This window comes from Lithobates pipiens, unplaced genomic scaffold (genome assembly GCF_037356315.1).
Source record: "Lithobates pipiens isolate NorthernLeopardFrog02 unplaced genomic scaffold, aLitPip1_a1.2 Scaffold_16, whole genome shotgun sequence".
Classification (NCBI taxonomy): Eukaryota; Metazoa; Chordata; class Amphibia; order Anura; family Ranidae; genus Lithobates; species Lithobates pipiens.
The window spans coordinates 557169577-557190480 of NW_027507748.1; the positions used below are offsets into that span (position 1 = coordinate 557169577).

At 41.7% G+C, this 20904-nt stretch overlaps 1 protein-coding gene across 1 annotated transcript in view; it reads left to right on the forward strand.

Moving 5' to 3' along the window:
- The window catches only part of LRP1 (LDL receptor related protein 1), a 475004-nt gene that overhangs the window by 200723 nt on the left and 253377 nt on the right, over positions 1 to 20904 (forward strand). Inside the window, 2 exon segments of the mRNA XM_077483570.1 lie at positions 12949 to 13001; positions 13003 to 13112. Of these exon segments, the coding sequence (XP_077339696.1) occupies positions 12949 to 13001; positions 13003 to 13112 (163 nt within the window).

Genomic DNA, 20904 nt, shown 5'->3' on the forward strand with positions numbered 1-20904 from the left:
TCACATATGCTTCATAAGAGATACCAAATGTTTTCTGTTCAAAATGTATATTAATTTTAAAATGTGTGTGTGGGGGGGGGATGAAACACAAAGCATGCAACTTTTAAATTTAAGAGATCCATGTAGGGTCAAAGTAATGTCATGTTCACATGAGCGGAATGTCTGACAGAAAGTCCGACGGGAGCTTCTCATCGTATATTCCAATTGCGTGTATGGCCCATCAGCAGGGCCGGACTTACCATTGGGCTTGACTGGGCTCAAGCCCATGGGCCCCACCCAATAGGGGGCCCCGCGGTCCCCGCCGAGTGAACTCGGCTCGGCTCCGCTCACAGTCTGGCCCAGTCCCGCCCTATGATGGACATAACACAGGGACTGGGTGTGATTGTGAGCCGAGCCGAGTGCACTCAGCTACTAGATAATAAAAGAGGAAAAAACTGCACTTATCAAATAAAAAAACTTATGAAAAAGCAGCAACCCAAATGTTATACTACATTTGGCATAAAGAGAAAAAGGGTGGGTTGCGCTGAAAAAATAAATTTAACTAAATAACACAAAAAATGCACCTATGTGAAAAAAACTCCAATAGTTTAAACTTAATAATTTGTCAATCCTATGCGGAGAAGTTTTAAATGCAAAGAAATTTCAAACATATGTCAATGTTGTCAATGAAGATACCATAAATAATAAATTGTCCTAATATGATGTGAACATTGAAAGGAAAAGCACAATGTGACAACCAATGACCAATTGCCTTAAAACATAAATAAAAACTTAATATATGTGAAAAAAATCATAACATTGAATATTAAAGTGTTCATAAAGTCCATGAAAAATATATATTTCCAAAGTATTCCACGGTGATATGGTGACAGCATAAATATCCAAAACGAACGTGAACCGTGCACAACCTCCACCACAGATATTACTGCCGCTTACCGAAGGTGAATGGTTCCTTATTACAGAGAACCATGCAGAGCGGATGACTGATTCCCCCAGTCCAGGGTTTTCACAAATGGATGCAAAGGAACTCTGGAACCCGTTCGCCTCCAAATACACTCCCTCTCACCGATTTACATAGAAGGTAATAAAACTCACAATAGTGTAAAACCCAAGTAAAATTTTAATCGAACGTAAGAGACAAATGCGCACTTACAGAAATAATGTTTAAAACGATCGTTAAGCAAATCCGAGCCGGCCGGTCTCGATTCGCGCCCAATACTTCCGCAGACAAACAACGCGAGCTGGTGGCGTCAGGACGTCGCTCCTCCTCCCTACGCGTTTCGTCACTATGGGACGTGGTCACTCAGCTACTATTGGCTTCGCTCAGGACTGCAAGAGGACCTGAGAGCCACCGAGAGGACCGAACAGCCGCCGAGAGCTGCCGAGAGGACCGAACAGCCGCCGAGAGCTGCCGAGAGGACCGAACAGCCGCCGAGAGCTGCCGAGAGGACCCGAGAGCCGCCGAGAGGACCCGAGAGCCATGAGATGCACAGGACTTTGTATCTCGGGGGAAACATTTTTAAACTTAAAGACTGCAATGACAAGGCTGCAAATGACAAGGCTGAAAATGACACTGGGGCAAGGCTGCAAATGACAAGGCTACACTGACAAGGCTGCAAATGATACTGACAAGGCTGCAATGACACTGGACAAGGCTGCAGATGGATGGGTAAGGCTGCAGATGGACACTGATATGGCTGCATTGATGGGCATTTAAATGTAAGTTTTTTTTTCCTTAAACTTCCCTCCTAAAAGTTTTTTCCTTAAAATTCCCTCCTAAATTTGGGGTGCATGTTATATGCTGATAAATACGGTAATGTATAGAAAGTAGGGCCCGAAAGTGACACAAGCCCAGGGGCCCGACCACCCTAAGTCCTGCCCTGCCCATCAGACTTTTTACGTCAAATTCTGACGAACCTAGAAATGGAACATCTTCTAAATATTTCCGACGGGAACCAATTTATATCGGGAAAACCGGCTGGTCTGTATGCAGTTCCGACGGATCAAAAACGATGCGTGCTCTGAAGCAAGTATGGGATGGAAGGCTATTGAACTTTTTTTTTATAGTCCCGTCGTATGTGCTGTACGTTCGTGACGATCGGACTTTGGTGTGATCTTGTGTATGCAAGACAGTTTCAGTGGAATTACGTCGGAACCCCATTGGAAAAACCTTCAGAGTTTATTTCGACGGGAAAACCGATTGTGTGTACAGGGCATTACCCATTTGTAATGTAATGATAGCAGCCATTCTCTTTCAGTGACCCTTGGGGTAGACTGGCCCACGTAGTGGGAGTCTACACAGCACAGGACTTTAAGCCTGGGTTCACACTGATGTGAATTTACAGCGAGTTTGGTGCGTTTAGAACACACAGATTGGCAGGACTTATAAAAAGCATAGTATAACATGGCTGGCTTTGGTTCACATCTATGCTTTGCGAACTTGGCGCGAGGGGGGAAATAAAAAGGGTCCTGTGCGTGTTGACTGTCAGTGCCTATAAATTCCTATGGTGCAGTGCGAATTTCATCTTCATAGGCTTCAATTGAACTTGCAAAAAAACTTACAGCACACAGTTCACATCTCTGTAAATTGTTCGCTGTCTGCCTCCTGAAATTCTCAGTAAAATTGTGGTAAATTTGCACCTGTCCACCTCAAAACGCAAGGCAAATTCGCACCTCACACAGGACAAAAAAAAAATGGATGAAATTCACATACATTTCAATCGCAGTAATGTGAACTTAGGCTCAAGCTGGCTGCGATCCGTTTTACTGTGCTTTCTGCATCAAATTTTAGCAGCATTTCCATAAAAAAAAAAAAAGTTTAACAATTAGAAAAAAATAAATCAAATGTGGCAGTGTTTGGGGAGCGGGGAGAAAGTATGAAACGTCTCTTGTTGGATGAAGTTCCGCTTTAAGTCCTGATCTGATAGGGGAGTGGACCTTGTGTCCAGCCCCAGAAAACACAGAACTGCCAAAATAGTCTGTCTATCTGCCAGTGCTGCTTAAAAGATGGAGAGACCCAGAATAACCCCAATAATAAAATATTTTATTTTGCAGTCTGATAGTCCGTATACGTGGCAACTTTTTTTTTTTTTTACTGTGGTGTTCCACCCCCAATTTATTTAAATTTTTTTAAGTCAGCAGCTGCAAACACTGTAGCTACTTACTTTTAATAAGGACACTTACGTGTCCAGGTGCCCCTCAATGTCAGCCCCCCTGTGGCCGATCCGTCCATCGGATTGGGTGCAGGTGCCGCCATTCTAATTAAGGGAAACGGGCAGTGGAGCCTTGTGGCTTCACTGCCCATTTCCTACTGTGCATGCGCGAGTCGTGCAGTGCTTTGTGAATGGCCACCTGTCTTCTGGGACACACACATGTTCCAGAAGACATCAGGGGGTCTCGCCGAAGAAGAGAATATGATGTCCTGCACTGCAGACCAGATGGATCGGCTGTACAGGCTGTACTTCATAAAAAGGTAAGTTAGAAGAATTTTTTTTTTTTTTAACAGGCCAAAAAGCGAGCGGTGGAGAGGTGGTCTTTCATTTAAGACAACCTCTCAAAGTGGGTTGAACTCCTTTTTTTCTTTTTCAACTGGGGATCCTGCTAATAACCAGTCCTATGGTGACAGCGTTCACTTACTGTACTATAGCTATAAGGGAGCAGCATTGTTACCGTAGGACACAAAGTATGTTACGACCAAACAACACCACCTCCTTTCCTCGTATCCATAGGCAGAAGTCCTAACACACTTCTTGACAACCTTGTTTTAAGATGACGCTGCAGAGTGTGCACAGGACAGCACTAGCACTGTATTTCAGCCAGGAGAAATGGGCTTTTTTTTTTTGTTGCTGACAGCGAACAAGCAGCTCTCAGCTCTAGGCAGCTTAGTTCCATGTAGCTCCTTCGCTGCATTACTCGAACCCTTGGTGCTGAAGGCAAAGCCAAGCTGTCCCCACTTATAGAAAGGACCGCCACACACCAGAAAAAACATTAGCATCTGCGTTTGTTGTGTAAAGGCCCGTACACGCGATACGAAAATCGGAAAGGAAAAATTTGTACGACCAGCTGTCCTTTTTTCGGATCGTTAGTTTGGTGCTTTCGACAGCCGATTTCGCTTTTTCATCAGACAAAAACTGGATGTGCAGATGTGAACCCACTGTCCGATTTTCGTTTTATTAGTAGTTTTCGTATAAAAAAAAATCGTAAGAGCAAGACTAGGCATGCTCAGAAATGAATACATAGAAAACCATTGGGGGTGATTTACGAAAGGCAACTCCACTTTGCACTGCAAGTGCGCTTGGAAGTGCAGTCGCTCTAAATCTAAGGGGTAGATCTGAAATGAGGGGAAGCTCTGCTGATTTTATTATCCAATCATGTGCAAGCTAAAATGCTGTTTTTTTATTTTCCTTGCATTTCCCCCTCGGATCTACAGCGACTTTACTTCCAAGTGCACTTTCAGTGCACCGTAGGGCATTTAGCAACCTGTAGATCACGGACAGGTGACGGGTAGATCTCAGTTTGGGTTTGCTGACCCGCCATTCCAGAGAATCAAACGTATTATAATGCAGAGGGAGTACTTGTGAAGTTGGAGCTGTAGAAGGGACAAAGTGCCACATAAGCCGATGCCTTCTCTGTAGTGCTGGCTTCTGGCCCATGCGGAGTGATACCAACTGCACTTCACCTTTTATCTGGGCTAGCGGTCTCCAGAGTGGTGCCAGTAGGAAAGGAGAGATCTTCAGTGTGTGTTGATAGGTGTTGAGGAGGCAATATGTTTCCTTTTCAACATCCGATTTGATTGCCATGCAGTGGATGCATTTGCAACATGGTAGTCCTGCATGTAGGGGTTTAAATCGGGTGTGAGGAGGCGGCAGTGTGACCGGTGATCTTTGACTTCTCCCGTGTTGTTCAGATGGATCTCCACCTCTCTAAGGTTGCCTACCCCTGGTTTAGAGGCAGGAAAAAAACAGAGGCAGAAAAAACATGGCATGTAGGTGCATTTCACATTTTCAAGTGTACATTATATTATGATTATATTGAAAGATGAGTAGAGGGGAATGTTTTGGGGGAAAAACACTTATAAAAGCAAATGTCTATTAACTCTCCTATATTCTTATCCAATAAAAGCCACTATGAGCATTTTTAGGCCACTTTTTCTGCTTCTACTGTGCATGGCGGTGTTCATTTTGACTACAATGCCATTTTAGCTTTAGTCATATTTTAGTCAACTAAAATCTAATGGGTCTAGTTAACCACTTGACCTCTGGAAGATTTACCCCTCTTCCTGATCAGGCCATTTTTTACGATACGGCACTGCGCTACTTTGATAATTGTGCGGGCATGCAGCGATGTACCCAAATTAAATACCCCCCCGCCCCACAAATAGAGCTTTCTTTTGGTGGTATTTTTTGATCACATCTGCAGTTTTATTTTTTGCTTTATGAGCATAAAAAGACTGACAATTTTGAAAATGAAAACACTTAATGCTATAAAACATATCCAATAATTTTTTTTTTTTAAATCTAATGTCTTCATCAATTTAGGCCAATATGTATTCTGCTACATATTTTTAGTAAAAATAAATTCCAATAAGCGTATATTGATTGGTTTGTGCAACAGTTGTATCGTTTACAAACTATGGGCTATTTTTATTTTTTGCCTTTTATTTATTTTTTATTAGTAATGGTGGTGATCAGCAACTTATAGCAAGACTGCAATGTTGTAGTGGACAAATCGGACACCTAACTGACACTTTTGACAATTTTTGGGGAACCGTGATACTAATACAGTGATCTGAGCTAAAAAAATATGCACTGTCACTGTACTAATGGCACTGGCTGGGAAGGGGTTAACACCAGGAGTGATCAAATGGTTAACTGTATGCCTAGTCAGAGCTCTTTCTCACTGTTGGAGAAGTAATTGATCCATGTTCCTGCTTTGCAGGAACACAAGATCAATACCTTCCCTACTGACAGAATTGTAATCAATCTGCATTGTATACATAGGCAGATCACCATTTTGCCTGTGTATTTTACAATTGTTGGGGGCATGACAGACAGTCTGCAGTACCCGCTGCTGGGCTTTCACAATGGGAGTACATGATCTGGCACATAGCGGCCGCCCTGCCACAATATATCTGTTGTTGGATGTCCGGAAGTGGTTGAATTGAAATGCATTAATTAAGCATTTCTCTAGAATTTCCAAACTTCTTCTATACTCCTGGAGTAAAAATCTAATAAACATGTTATTATTTATGGTATTGAGGTTTGAACATACACAGATTTTAACCATTGTTAACTTTGACATCACATTTCAATTTAGTTTTAGTCATAGTCTTTTGTTTACAATGCCATTTTAGTCATATTTTAGTCATCTGATTTTTCATAGTTTTGGTCAAGTAGAATAGTGTTAATTTTGTTGACTAAAACTTTTTCATCAACAAAATTAACACTGCTTCATACGTCATTAGGGCTAATATGTATAGCTATATCCCAGGCTTGAGTTGGCCATTGGAAGGAAAGTATCACTCTCCTAGAGATAAGGAAATCCTGTAACGCCCTCCTAAATCAGACTGGTTTCCTTCTTCTTTTTTTTTTTTTTTTATCACAAAAATTGGGAAATGTAAACACTTTTTAATATCTTAATAAACACATAACTGCAGCGATCGCAGAGTCAGGCCTGATCCCTGTGATTGCTAACAGTTCTTTTTGGTAGCGTTTTATATTTAAATCCTGAAGGCAGTGCTTGGTTTTCGGGGTCCCGTACGTGGCTAGGCTCCCAAAAAGTCCCCCACATGTGGTATCCCCATACGCGGGAGAAGCAGCAGAATTTGTTTTGGGGTGTAATTTCACTTATGCCCATAGCATGTGTGAGCAATATATCATTTAGTGACAACTTTGTGCAAAAACAAAAAAAAATTGTAATATTCCTGCAACTTGTGGCAAAATATAAAATATTTCATGGACTCAACATGCCTCTCAGTAAATAGCTTGGGGTGTCTACTTTCCAAAATGGGGTCATGGGGGGGGGGGGGGGGGGGGTTGTGCTATTTTGGCATTTTATGGCCTTTGAAACTGTGATAGGTAGTGAGGAGTGAAATCAAAAATTTGCACCCTTAGAAAGCCTGAAGGCAGTGATTGGTTTTCGGGGTGCCGTACGTGGCTAGACTCCCAAAAAGTCCCACACATGTGGTATTCTCGTACTCAGGAGAAGCAGCAGAATATATTTTGGGGTGCAATTCCACATATAACTATGGCATGTGTGAGCAATATATCATTTAGTGACAACTTTTTGTAAACTTTTTTTTTTTTTTTTTTGTGTCATTATTCAATCACTTGGGACAAAAAAAAAAAATTCAATGAGCTCAACATGCCCCTCAGCAATTTCCTTGGGGTGTCTACTTTCCAAAAGGGGGTCATTTGGGGGGGGGGGGTTTGTACTGCCCTGCCATTTTAGCACCTCAAGAAATGAGGTAGGCAGTCATAAATTAAAAGCTGTGTAAATTCCAGAAAATGTACTCTAGTTTGTAGACGCTATAACTTTTGCGCAAACCAATAAATATATGCTTATTGACATTTTTTTGACATTTTTTTTTTACTAAAGACATGTTGCTGAATAAATTTTGCCCTAAATGTATGACTAAAATTGAGTTTATTCGATTTTTCTTATACCAAAAAGTAGAAAATATCTTTTTTTTCCTCTAAATTTTCGGTCTTTTTCCATTTATATCGCAAAAAATAAAAATCGCAGAGGCAAATACCATCAAAAGAAAGCTCTATTTGTGGGAAGAAAAGGACGCAAATTTCGTTTGGGTACAACCTTGCATGACCGCGCAATTACCAGTTAAAGCAGTGCAGTGCGAAATTGTAAAAAGACCTCTGGTCCTTAGGCTGACAATTGGTCCGGGGCTGAAGTGGTTAACTTACACAGGCCCTCCCTGAATCAGGATTTCACTCCAAACTGGATGAAAGAGCCAGGAGAAAGCTGGTCAGAGGGGCTACCAAGAGGCCTACAGAAACTCTGAGGCAGTTTTAGGACTTTATGACTAAGAGTGGTCATTATGTGCATGTGACAACAATATAACAAATTCTCCACAAATGTGGCTTGTATGGAAGGGTTGCAAGAAAAAAGCCAACCCTCAAGAAAGGCCTCACGACTGAGTTTTGCCAAAACACACCTTGAAGATTCTGAGGTGTTATGGTCAGAAGAGACTAAAATGGGATTATTTTAAAGGGGGTGATTCTTTTCTATTTTTCTATACCCACTGTAAATTCTGTATTGCTTACATTCTTCCATTTTGAAGGCTTCAGAAGTATTCCATAGAATTCTTACTTTGCAGCAGCATATGGGGGCTTGATGTAAACAAAGCTTTAGGTTCTGGACAGGAAATAAATAGCTCATAGGAGAGAATTTCGGCTACATGTCTTTACCATTTGCAAGACCTTCATCAATAACTTGTCAGGAATGTTAGTAGTTTACAGAAGGAATTCATAATTATGAAGGATGAAAGTAAACCATGGCAGAAGACAGTCTAGAGATTCTTTCAGGCGTATTTTTGATTTATTACTGCAGTTGTTGTTAATTGGCATTTTTTGGAAATATTTTTAGATTCTGTAAAAGTACCCTTAGATGTGAATGAATCCTTACTCCATTCTTATGCTTCTCTCATCAATGGTTGCTACTAGACAGAACCAGATGTCTTCAGCTAAATGATATGATTTATGCTTTTGGCTGACCGCTGTTGGTTTTTCTTTTGGTTAAGCTGGTTTCAGAGAGGTCTGGCTCTGATCTACCTACATTGATATAGAAATGCTGGCCCGGGGAAGGCATTCATGTTTATGTCCAAATAAACCAATCAGCCGTATCATTATTATGACCACCCACCATAACCTTTGCTGTGGTATCTGTAATTAAGCCCTATGGATTGGACTTGTTTTTCCAGCACATCCCACATTGAGATCTAGAGAATTTGGAGGTCAAGTCAACACCTCAAACTTTTCATTGTGTTCAGCAAATCATTTTTGAATTAACCAGACTAGGCCATCTTCTTCCATTGCACTGTGGTCCAGTTCTGATTCACTCATGCCCATTGCAGATGCTTTTTGGCTGTGGACACGGCTCAGCATTGGCACCCTGAGCAGTCTGCAACTGCGCAGCCCCAAACATAATCAACTTAATTTTACTGTGTGTTCTGACACCTTTCTTAGGGAACCAGCATTAACTTTTTCAGATATTTGAGCTACAGTAGCTTTTTGGTGGATTGGACTACACAGGCCATTCATGACCCTTTCACTGGTTCACTTTTTTTCCTTCTATGGACCACATTTGGTATGTTCTTACCACTGCAGACCAGGAAAGTCCCATAAGAGGTGCAGCTTTGAAGATTCACTAATTCATCCATCTAACCCTTACAATTTGGCCCTTGTCAAAGGCGCTGACATCCTTACACTTTCCCGTTTTTTTTTTTTCTACTTTCAACACATCAACTTAAAAAAAAAAACACTGGGGAGCTTGTGAGGAGTTCTATGTACTAACTATGGGATGTTAGTACTGCGATCTTCTCGCTGAGCTTATGTGTTATGACAGGGGAACTGCCCCCTGCTAAAGCACACCGGTCAGCGCACTCAGCCATTGGCACAAGTGTTTATTTGATGGCGATCAGCTGCTGGTTTTCCATGCTTCAGCGTAGACTGGATTTTCCCCTCTGGCGCCCCCCCCCCCCCCCCCCCCCTGGTCAGAGTGCCTGCCTGTTAAGCTGGCCATACAATATTCAAATTTTGTCTAGTTTGTGATAAACTTGCTGAAATTCGCTCAGTGGGTGGCCCTGTCAGCCTTTTCCAGTTGTTATCATTATCGTCTTCTAATGTTTTGACTGTCCTCAGAAAAAAAAAAATCTCGCCTGTTGATCCTGACAGTAATTTTCATTTGATATTGCTTTTTGACGGGGGTTGACAGTGCTGCATAAATTCCCTTCCTCCAGCTACTCTCCTCTGTCATAGTGCTGTGTGGGTACGTCAACACTTCCTCTGCTGTAGGAAGTGCCAAGGCCTACTGCTGTGCATTACTTTCAGTTATCCTCCCCTCTTACACTGCATTTTTAAGTGATTGCTTTCTTCATTTCACTAAATCTGTTTTATTGGACACTCCACTAAATGTTTTTACATATCAAATGTGCATATAAATAAATCTTGTATGACCTGCACTAACCATTTGTACATTATTAGTCTCTAGAGCGTTAAGAAATGTCTTATCGGTACAGATTGTGCAGACGCTATGTTAATCCATGCAAACAATAAATATGAAATCATTTTAAGACCATTTCGGCTGTCCCATTGATTGCCCCCCCCCCCTTTTTTTCCAAGCTTGGTCGGTTGGCAGTTTGTCCATGATTTTTTGTCACTGAGTCAGCATGGGCGGGCCAGACAATCTGCTCTGTCTGTTGTGAAATTTACAGCTATATCCCTTTGCTAATTTCCTTAAGCTAAAAAAATGTTTTTTTTTTTTTTTGGTTTTTTTTTTTTACTTATAAAGATACAGATTTTTTAAATGGTATAAAGAAAAAATGATTTGAGCATTTTATGAAAGATCATGCCAACAAGTATACTAGTACAATTTTCTAGAGCAATTGTGAGCTAAGCTTCATTACACCCCATTCACACATGTACAACTCCAAAGTTGTGCCAATTTTTACACAACTTTAAACCCTCAAATATACCCAGTGAAGTGAACAGCCTCAGATGATACACAGAGATGAAACAAATCTCCCTACATAAGTTTTACATGTATATCTTCTGTCTTTCCCTTTCTACACTCTTTGGAAAGTGCACATCGTGTTAAAAATCTCTCTTCCTCTTCCGGTAGTGGGTGTGGAGTCTGGGCATACACTGTGTGTGAGCTGATTGGAGGAAAGGCACCCCCCTCCCTCCACATAGGCAGAGGAAAGAAGGAACACGCAGAGCTGTACTGTGAATAGACCACTGTTTATCTATGTTTAAGCTCCCTCCCCCATACAAATTTCCAGCTGCTGTTATCTGCTGCGCCTGAGAACTTGTCATAAGGGACTGATAACAGAGGAACGGAGCAGCAGAAAGACACGGGACTCTGAGCTTTGGAGAAAGATAAGTAAATACTACATGCATAAAAAGTCGCACAAGCGTGAACGGAGCCTTGGAGACCCAGAGGAGCAATATTTTCCAGCATGCAGTTAACTTGATTTAAGAAGCCCAAATAATGAACTCCTGAAGACAACTTTCCATATAGCCGTTTTAGCCAAACAAGGCTCATGCCATACAATAGTGCGATGTGGAATGGAGTAAAAGTTAATAATTGGCAGATATTGACAAATGTACATACGTTTTAGATTTTTATTTTTTATTTTTATTTTTTTGTGGTTTCTTTTCTAAATTGGATGTCAAACATTCCCTTCTGGTTGACCTGTGTAAATTGCAGGGATTTTAACAAAGGTTGATGCAGACGCCTACCTTTTTGTTCTGAAGAAATAGCTGTCCATGTGCGGAGTTAATCTGTACATAATTATAAATCAGCTGCTGCACCTGCAGGGCTATATTGCGGAAAGTGGCAGGGTCTGCATCTCTTTAGAAGTGATTTAATATTGCCATTATCTTATAAAAAATTTAACTTTTGTTGTAGTGGATGCTCAAAATCTGGAAAAATCCATACGCCAACCACACAAGCAGGAAATTACAGTTCTTTGGGGAAGTTCTGTACATAATCTTACAGAACACGTCCAGGTAGCCAGATTGCATTGCATTTTGCATAAAATGACAGAGCTGCAGGCTGTAAAGGGAAGGTATTTTTAATAACCTTCAATGACAATATGACTGTGTCGCAATTGTATATGCTATATTATTTTTTTTGCCAATTATTTTCCCAAGAAAGTGGAGTTATCCTTTAAATACAGATATAATAGTATTTTTAATGCTGTAAAAAAAAAAAATTCAACTTTAGATGCTTTCTTCACAGCTGGCCCTTATACAAGATGTCAATAAATGACTATATTGTCAACCCTAAATCTCTACCCACAGAAATCGCACTGCTTACTAGACACTTGAGCAGTCTTTCTAATAAATGTTCTTTTTATACAGAAGATCACGTGCAGAAATGGTAGATATCTTCTATATTGAAAAATGCAAATGCACTAAATTTCTCTATGAAAATAATTCTTCCAGACACTGGAAAGGTGCACGTGTGTTGTGTACGATCTCAATTACAATAAAGTGAGCCTGTGCTTTGCCCGTGCAGGTCAAAGCAAAGGTTTCACTTTTATGCCAGCTTTCCTTTTGTTCCTCCAGTGCTCCATTTTGCCCTCGAGTATAAAGAAAATGACTCCTTATTGGTATGGGTAGTTTACGACTTTGTAGGTGTGTGTGTGTGGATGCTATTCTTCCTATGGTCTCCACCTCTTGTAAGCGAGCCTAATTACCATCAACTACTCCCTAGTAACTTAAACATTTTTAAAATGACTGCAGTATATGGTCTAGTTCTAGGACACTATAGGACACAGTAGTGCCATAATGGCTGAAGGATGAAACATAAATCTCTTTAATGATTTTTGCATTAACGCATATAGTGAAAAGTCTACTTTTGAAAGTAATGCAATATATATTTATACATAATATATTTTTATGCCTATCCCATGACCCTATGAATGTCTGGCTCTTTAAACCTCTGTGTGTTTTTTATGGGAATTGGTATTTCCTTCCTGATCCTGTGGTATGCCTGTAACAGAGCATACTTTGTGGCAGGCCTGAGAATTGGCAGATTGCAGTGTAGATTGATGGGAGTATCATGTTGACATTATGCTATAGGAAAGATGTATGACTCTTTGCGGATTCTCTGACTGTATACCAAGGACAGCGTGTTAGCATGTGTGCTATGCAACCTAGCAGAGTTCTATATATTCGATGTCAAGCTATTTTTGGTTTTATCTTTCAGATGTTGAACAGATGGCCATAGACTGGCTAACGGGCAACTTCTACTTTGTGGATGGACATCGATGACCGGATCTTTGTCTGCAACAAAAATGGCGACACCTGCGTTACTCTTCTTGACAGAGAACTATATAATCCAAAGGGAATTGCTTTGGATCCAACCATGGGGTAAGACTAGGACATATTAGAGATGAAAAAGTATCTTGTAAAATGTGCTATAATTTATCCCACAATGTGACATCCGTGTATTATGCAATTTTATAATTGTGATGACCATATTCTAAGTATTTTTAAAAAGAAAGGTCAAGCTGTGTACATGTACAATACTGTACATATGAGTGTGTATATAATATATATTTTTTGTGTCTGTGTGTGTGCATATGTATGTGAGTGTTGGCTTACTGCGCTCCTTGAAGCAACCACACCATCTTTTTCCAGAGCAGCCTCTATTCGCCTGAGGTTACCTGTAGGGTTTTCTTTGTAGCCTGAACAATTCTTCTGGCAATTGTGGCTACAATCTTTCTTGGTCTACCTGACCTTGGTTTGGTTTCTTAATAAGTGATTAAACAGTACTGGCTGGCATTTTCAAGGTTTTGGATAGCTTTTTATGTCCTTTTCTTCTTTATAAAGTTTCATCACTGTACCTTGTTTCTGCCCCTCATGTAGTACCTAGCATGCATTACTACACGAGCTGCAGATAGAAAGCAGGGACCTGGACAGGTAGAGTCCGAAAGTAGTAAAGAATCTTTGGGAGGATGGTCATCTTGACTGCGTAAATACAGGTGATCCAGGTTGGGAAATCACCATGATGCCATAAGAGGCCGTGATAGTGTGCAAAAGCAGTTGGAAGTTGACAGAGAAAAGGGAAGCATAAGAGGGGGTCAACTATATTCCCAAATAGTCCAAAGAGGAGCCAGCCCACCAATATGGGAAGGAAGATTGGAGCTGTGAGGCTAGGAATTCCGGGAGAGTGGTGTTCAGGGCTATTGTTTTGTGCCGGTTAAATTGGAGACCAGAAATAGCAGCAAAATGGGCCAGAAGGCCTGGAGGTTGAGCAAGCTGATGATGGGGTTGATGAGGATCAGCAGGGCATCATCCGCAAACATATCAGTTTTATAGCATTCTCCCACATAGGGAATGCCATTAATGTTATGGTCTGCCTTAAGGGCAATAGCCAGCGGTTCAAGGGCAGGAATATAGAGGACAAGGGGCATCCTTGCCTCATTTGCCTGGAGATGGGAAAGGAGGGTGACAGGCAGCCAGCATAGCAGACTGAGGCAGAAGGAGTTGAATAGCGGGCCACAACTACGAAAGGCTTGAGTCTCCAAAACCCCAACGCTGTACCACATATCGCAAATAGTCCCACGAGAGGGTGTCAAAGGCTTTATATATGTCAAGCAAAAGGAGAAAACCAGGGATTTTGCATTGCAGTAGGGTGATCAGGTGGACAACTTTCCGGACATTGTCCCTGCCTTATGGCCTGGTCTCTGAACCATCCAACACAGGTACTTGTTAATGCGGGTACATAAGATCTTCCCTAAATGTTTCACGTCTTCATTCAACAGAGAGATTGGGCAAAATGCCTGGGCTTCATATGCCTCCTTGGTAGTCTTGGGAATCATGGGAATGGGAGCCCGTAGAGAGTCTAGGGAGGGTAATGCACCTTGTTTCATACAGTTAAAGTAAGCCATCAGGTGACGAAACAAAAGGGAAGAGAATCCAGCATTGCCTATATTTTTAATGTTATCCATATGCCATCTTTCCTATTCTCTTACTCTGCATTAGAGGGAGGTGATGAGGGTAGTGCTACCATATGAGGGAAGTGAGGTTATCATTCCCTCACAGGAAGTTTTCTGTATGAATGATTATTTTTCTTTGGCAGGAATCGGATGTGTATTAGGGTGGTTTTAATCCACCGTAATTCTCTCTTCTTTTATATTACCCTTTCCTAATTGTTTTAAAATTACAACTGTCTATTATATAATAATGGGAGAACATGGGGTGAGACTGGAAGGAGGCACACTGTTCTGTGCAGTGATAGCCTCTGCCCCTTATTCCAGTATAGGAGCAAAATGACATATTAATAGGGGAGGTGTAGAAGTCTATGATCTCTGGGCTGCGCAACCAGCAGAGCTGAAGTCAGGAAGTCATACACAATCCTAGTTCCTGTACAGCTGCTGGAAAAGCCAGAATACTTTTTTTTCTGGTGCTCCAAGATGACCTGCCCCACATTCAAAGATTTCTGCCATCAGTTTTTATAGCTTTACTGACACATTGGGTAGTTTTATAAAGTGGTGCTATTAATGTGCCAAATTAAAAAATAATTACCTATAGTTTTGTAGATCATGAAACTGGAGGTAATTAAGGCAGAGTGCTGGTCTCTGTACTCTGTGTAGCAGAGCGGCATATTTGCTGCTGCTACCCCTCCTCTCCACCTGTTACTGGTTAAGAATGCTGCCAGCTTTACAGCCAACAACCTCCTAACTAGCAGTGACACTACAGTAGATGGAACCTGATGGGGAAGCTAAGACACTAGTTCCCCATCAGGTCCACTCTTTCTTTGTAATTGATAGAAGGCAGTGGGTGCAAGAATAGCCAAAAGCATGCTGTCTGTTGGCTAAGTATACGCACACTGCCTGATGTCGGGACCGGTTCAATCAGAACTTCTGTTTTCCATGTGGGTGCCTGCATGCTAACTTTGTGTATGGGTTTTTGATGTATTTTGCCACATTCCAGGTGCTTTCCATACAGAAAAAAAATTATGTTCTTGAAATATTCAATGCGAGTACTTCACATATATATGCAGCGCTATGTATAATAATATGTATAATAATCTAACCAAATGAATGGTGATGTTAACATACATACATGATAAAGTGCATTGTGCAATATTTTGTGTAATAAATCCAGAAATTGAACTTTCTTTACAAAAAACAAAGGAAAATACTCCAGAAATTATAGAACTACCGTGAGATGAACCCGTCCAGGTAATGAGTAGATAAAAAAGTTTGTGTAAATAGTGATTGTATGGAATATTCTGCTGCACTGGAATGCACTGCATTAGTGTGAACTAAAACCCTGTGAACACTGTGCATGCATTTTTAATGCAGATTAAAAACACACTGGACTGCATATTTTGTGAACCAGCTCTCAAATCACAAGGTAAGCAGACCTAATGGGGAATCCTTCAGAAGCTTCAAAATGACCCTGTTTGAAGAAAACCATTTGAAGGTCCCCTTTTTTTTTTTTTTTTGCATGCGTGCAAACCTCAGATTGAATCTGATGAGTTTACTAAAGTCACAAAAATTCTCGTACGACAGAATAAAATTTTGAAAGGGATGTCATGTGTTATAATGCATTTTTGAACGACCGCTGTACTGATTAAACGAAAATCGCACGATCTGACATGGTACGAAAAATATTTTCGTGCATGACCGATCAAATAATATTGGATGAACTGTCCTGATTGGCTCTCGAAAGCTCTGTGCCAACGATCCGGTTATCATATAATCGCGAGAAAGCATTATTTTTCTTACGATTTTCTGATCGTTCGCTGCATTAGCTGTACTGAGAACAGAATGGCCGTGTAGTGTCCAGTCCTTCTTCATGTGGAAGAACACATTCTCTTTATATAATTTTACCAATGTTATTTGTTTCCTCAAGATTTTTCAGTTTTAAGAATTAACAAACAATATACACATAATCCAGGAATATTAATTTAACGTTTGGAAATGCGTCCCTTTGACTCCCAGTGAATTAATGAGATCATTCTAAAGTATGTAGCAAAAAAAATTGACACAGCTGTGTTTAAGTGCATGCTCCTACTACTAGTTTTACAACCTGATAACTTAAAATAAGGCAATGAAAATCAGTAATAAGATTTTTTTCCTTTATACAAAAAAAAATAAAAAATCCCTGAAACATCACTATCTTTACATACGAGTGTTTTTGTGCTGATTTCCCTTTAATGATATTGAGCAATTAAAATATATTAAGCAATCCTAGATCAACAATACCAAATGACCTTCTCTAGCAATTTCTTGTTTGAGTTTGTTGGCCCGGTTGTGCTGAGCAGTTAAGTTTGGTCAGTGATCACAGCCAAGAACTCTGTGGTTTGAGGAAATGTTCCATATGATGAGATGTCAGACCTTGCCTTAGGTGAAAGAAGAATGACCTACATGAGAGTCAGAATTGTTGAGCTGTTGGAATTTTTTTGTAACTGGAAGCCACCTTTTGGTATAATGAAGGTAGTTTTATAGTTACCTTTATTTTGTATTTCCAGTTATTTATGTATTTTCTATATTTGTAAACAACAGATGACATATTATACACCTCTTTTACAGAGTACACACAGTCAAACTCATTGATGAACACTCCAGAGGAGCTCAGATCTAATGTTTCAGCCACAGTCACTCACAAGTTCACATTTTAAAGCATTTGCTGGAATATTACACAAATCAGACACCATGCAAAGAATCTTCCTTGGGAAATAATATAATCAGGGTCCCATTGTGGAATCATACCTATGTGAATTTTGAATCCTAGATGCTGAGGTGTTTTTGGTCTTTTATTAAAATATTTCATTTTTTTCACAAGAAATAATTATTTTACTTTGTGTGCTATACATCTAAAATGTAAAAAAACAAAAAAGTCACCACTGGCACTAGTGGCCGCCTCCAGTTTCCTTCACTTAAGCTTTATAGCCCTATTCTGCACCCTGGGTGCCCAAGTGGGTCTTCTAAGAATATGCTCCTGGCTTCTCTGGTTGAGAGTTTGGCCCAACGGCCACCTGCCTCACTGCTGACCCATCAGTGGGTATCCTCACTAGCCAATTTTGAGACTTATGCCATGTACACACGATCATACTATCCGGCGGACTTTCTGAACGAGCGGACTTGCCCACACACGCCCTCACACGAACTGACTTTCCAAATGAACGGACTTGCCCACATACGGACTAATGTCTGTTCATTTTGAATGTGACTTCAGGTCCGACGGGACTAGAGAAGGAAGTCAATGTCGCCGCCTCCATCGGCGAGATTGACACCTTGCTAGCCCCATCCGAGCATGCAGCCTGGCCAGTCAGGAAAGGGGGTGGAGAGTGAGCTCCCCCCCTCCTGAGCTGTACCAGGCCGCATACCCATTCACCTGGGGGGGAAAAAGTGGTAATAAAAAAAAACAGAACACAGGTTTTAAAAGTAGTTTATTAGTCAACTCTGGGGGTCTCTGCGCTTTCCGGCCTCTTCTCCCGCTCTTCGGTTCTTCTGCTGGGCTCCTCCACTATCTTCTTCCAGCTCTTTTACTAATGTTGGCCTGGTCTTCTTGCTTGCCGTCTCTACCTCCTTTTCTTCTTCTTCCTCCTTTTTCCTTCTTCTCTTCTTCAGATGTTTACACGACGCTCTCCGGCTGTAATGCCAGGGATGCGTTGCATGATAACTTATATAGGCATAAGGGATGGGGTCACCTGGTGATGTCACATGGTTACCCCACCCCTTATGATGTCACAGTCCCAGGGGATGCTGGGAATGTGACATCATAAGGGGCAGAGTCACCATGTGACATCACCCGGTGACCCCGCCCCTTATGCCTATATACGTCATTGTGCAATGCGTCCCTGGCATTACAGCCGGAGACAAGTGAAGAAGGAAGAAGGAAAAAGGAAGACGAAGGTGTCAGCGGCGAACCAGAAGACCGGGCCAACGCTAGTAAAAGAGCTGTAAGAAGATAGCAGAGGAGCCCAGGCAGAAGAGCAGAGGGGCCCGGCAGAAGAACCGAAGAGCGGGAGAAGAGGCCCCGAAGGCGCAGTGAAGTCGGAAGAACACCCCCGGTCGGCAACGAAGACGAACGAGAAAGCCGGGCTCCTCTGCTAGCAAAAGAGTAGAAGATAGCGGAGTGCAGCAAGAAGACCCCTGGAGCTGACTAATAAACGACTTTAAAAACCTGTGTTGTGTGTTTTTTTATAATCACTTTTTCCCCCAGGTGAATGGGTAGGTGTACCCCATACTCATTCACATAGGGTGGGGGCCGGGATCTGGGGGCCCCCTTATTAAAGGGGGCTCCCAGATTCTGATAAACTCCCCCCCCCCGCCCCAGACCCCGACAACCAACAGCCAGGGTTGTCGGAAAGAGGCCCTTGTCCTCATCAACATGGGGACAAGATGCATTGGGTTGGGGGCACCGCAGGGCACCCTTCCCCAAAGCACCCACCCCCCCATGTTGAGGGCACGCGGCCTGGTACGGTTCAGGAGGGGGGGCGCTCGCTCGTCCTCATCCCCTTTCCTGACCGGCCGGGCTGCGTGCTCGAATAAGGGTCTGGTATAGACTTTGGGGGACCCCTATGCCGTTTTTTGGGCATAGGGGTTCCCCTTAAAATCCATACCAGGCGACGGGGCTAGCAAGGTGTCAATCTCGCCGATGGAGACGGCGACATTGACTTCCTTCTCTAGTCCCGTCTGACCTGAAGTGACATTCAAAATGAACAGACTTTAGTCCGTGTGTGGGCAAGTCCGTTCATTTTGAAAGGCCAGTGGACTAGCACAGAGACGGGCCGATTGTCCGCCGGACAGCCGAGTCCGGCGGACAATTTTGAGTCAAGTCTTTTGGGAAGAAAAAGTGTGCCGGAGCCCACACATGGTCGAATTGTCTGGCGGACTTAGTCTGATTGTGTGTACGTGGCATTAGAAGACTGGAGACAGGGGAACATGGCCAAGTTGTTGACTAAGAAAGCTGGGCCACTCTTTACAAACTAAAGGACTGCAGGATATGTGACCGCTAACTTTCTGCTGTGTGGGTGCCAGACTTTAACAAGAGTAGAAAAAAGTTAGGAAAAGGTTAGACACAACAGGAAGTCGGAGGAAATCTCCATAAGTGTATGCAATCTCCCTCCTTTGACTGGTGTCATAGGAAGAAGTGTTCAAATTTGAAGATTTCCCCCCTCACCCCTGAACTTAACTGTGGGATTTTGGATCACCCTAGTTTTTTGTCTTGGTAACAATAATGTACCTTCATGTACCTCTTACCTACCTTATGAAAGTCCTTATGATCCCTAAACTTGCAGTGCTCTAGTATGCAAATCATGATTTTAGTTCAGAGAAAATGACCTGCTTCTCACCATTCATATTTGTTCTTCAGTTGATGATGAGACTTTTTGTCCAATAGGGAGTTAGCTGCAAGAGGTGTGAGGGCTGCACATAATGAGGAGGTGCACACACTACATTTGATCTTTTTCTTGTTTGAAAAAAAAGGTTTACTTTATTATGCAATTGACAAAATCGTTGTCGTGGTTGGATAATACCAGCTAGTAGTGAACAGTTAAAGTTGGAACTATATGCAAAACTTTTTTTTCAATAGAGTAAGGGAGGTTCTAACTCCTGTACATTTGTTTACCATCTGTGAACCACTGGGGAGATTTCTCTTCACTTCCCGTGCTATAGCCAAAACGGCAAGTTAAAGGGAATTTGAAGATTCCCCCTATATTCCTGTTCTGGGGCGACAAAAAAAGAACTGACAGGTGTTCTAATCTCTCTCCACTCTGTCCAAAACTTAAGGAAAACTTTTTTTTTTTTTTAAGTTATACTTTAACTGCATGATCCTGCTAAAAAATGATGGCCATGTCTATTTTTTTATTTTGAAGCCAGATGTGGTGCTCATAGAATGTAATCCAGCTGGACTTTAGAGTAAGGCTCCATGCACACTGAAGCTGATAAACTGCAGTTTATTGGTGTTTGGGCGTTTTTTGTAAAAGCCCATAAACTCCACTCTATGTTAGCCTATGTGTCCATGCACACATGGACGTTTTTCAGCTTTAATGAGCAGTGGAGTTTATGGGCTTTTTTCTGAACGCCAGAAATTCGCGTTCAAAGTGCCGTTTTTCAGCGGCAAAAAACGACAAACGCTCATTAACGCTCATTAACGCTCGTTCATTAGTGTTCGGCATTGTGGGATTTTTGGAGTGTCCTCT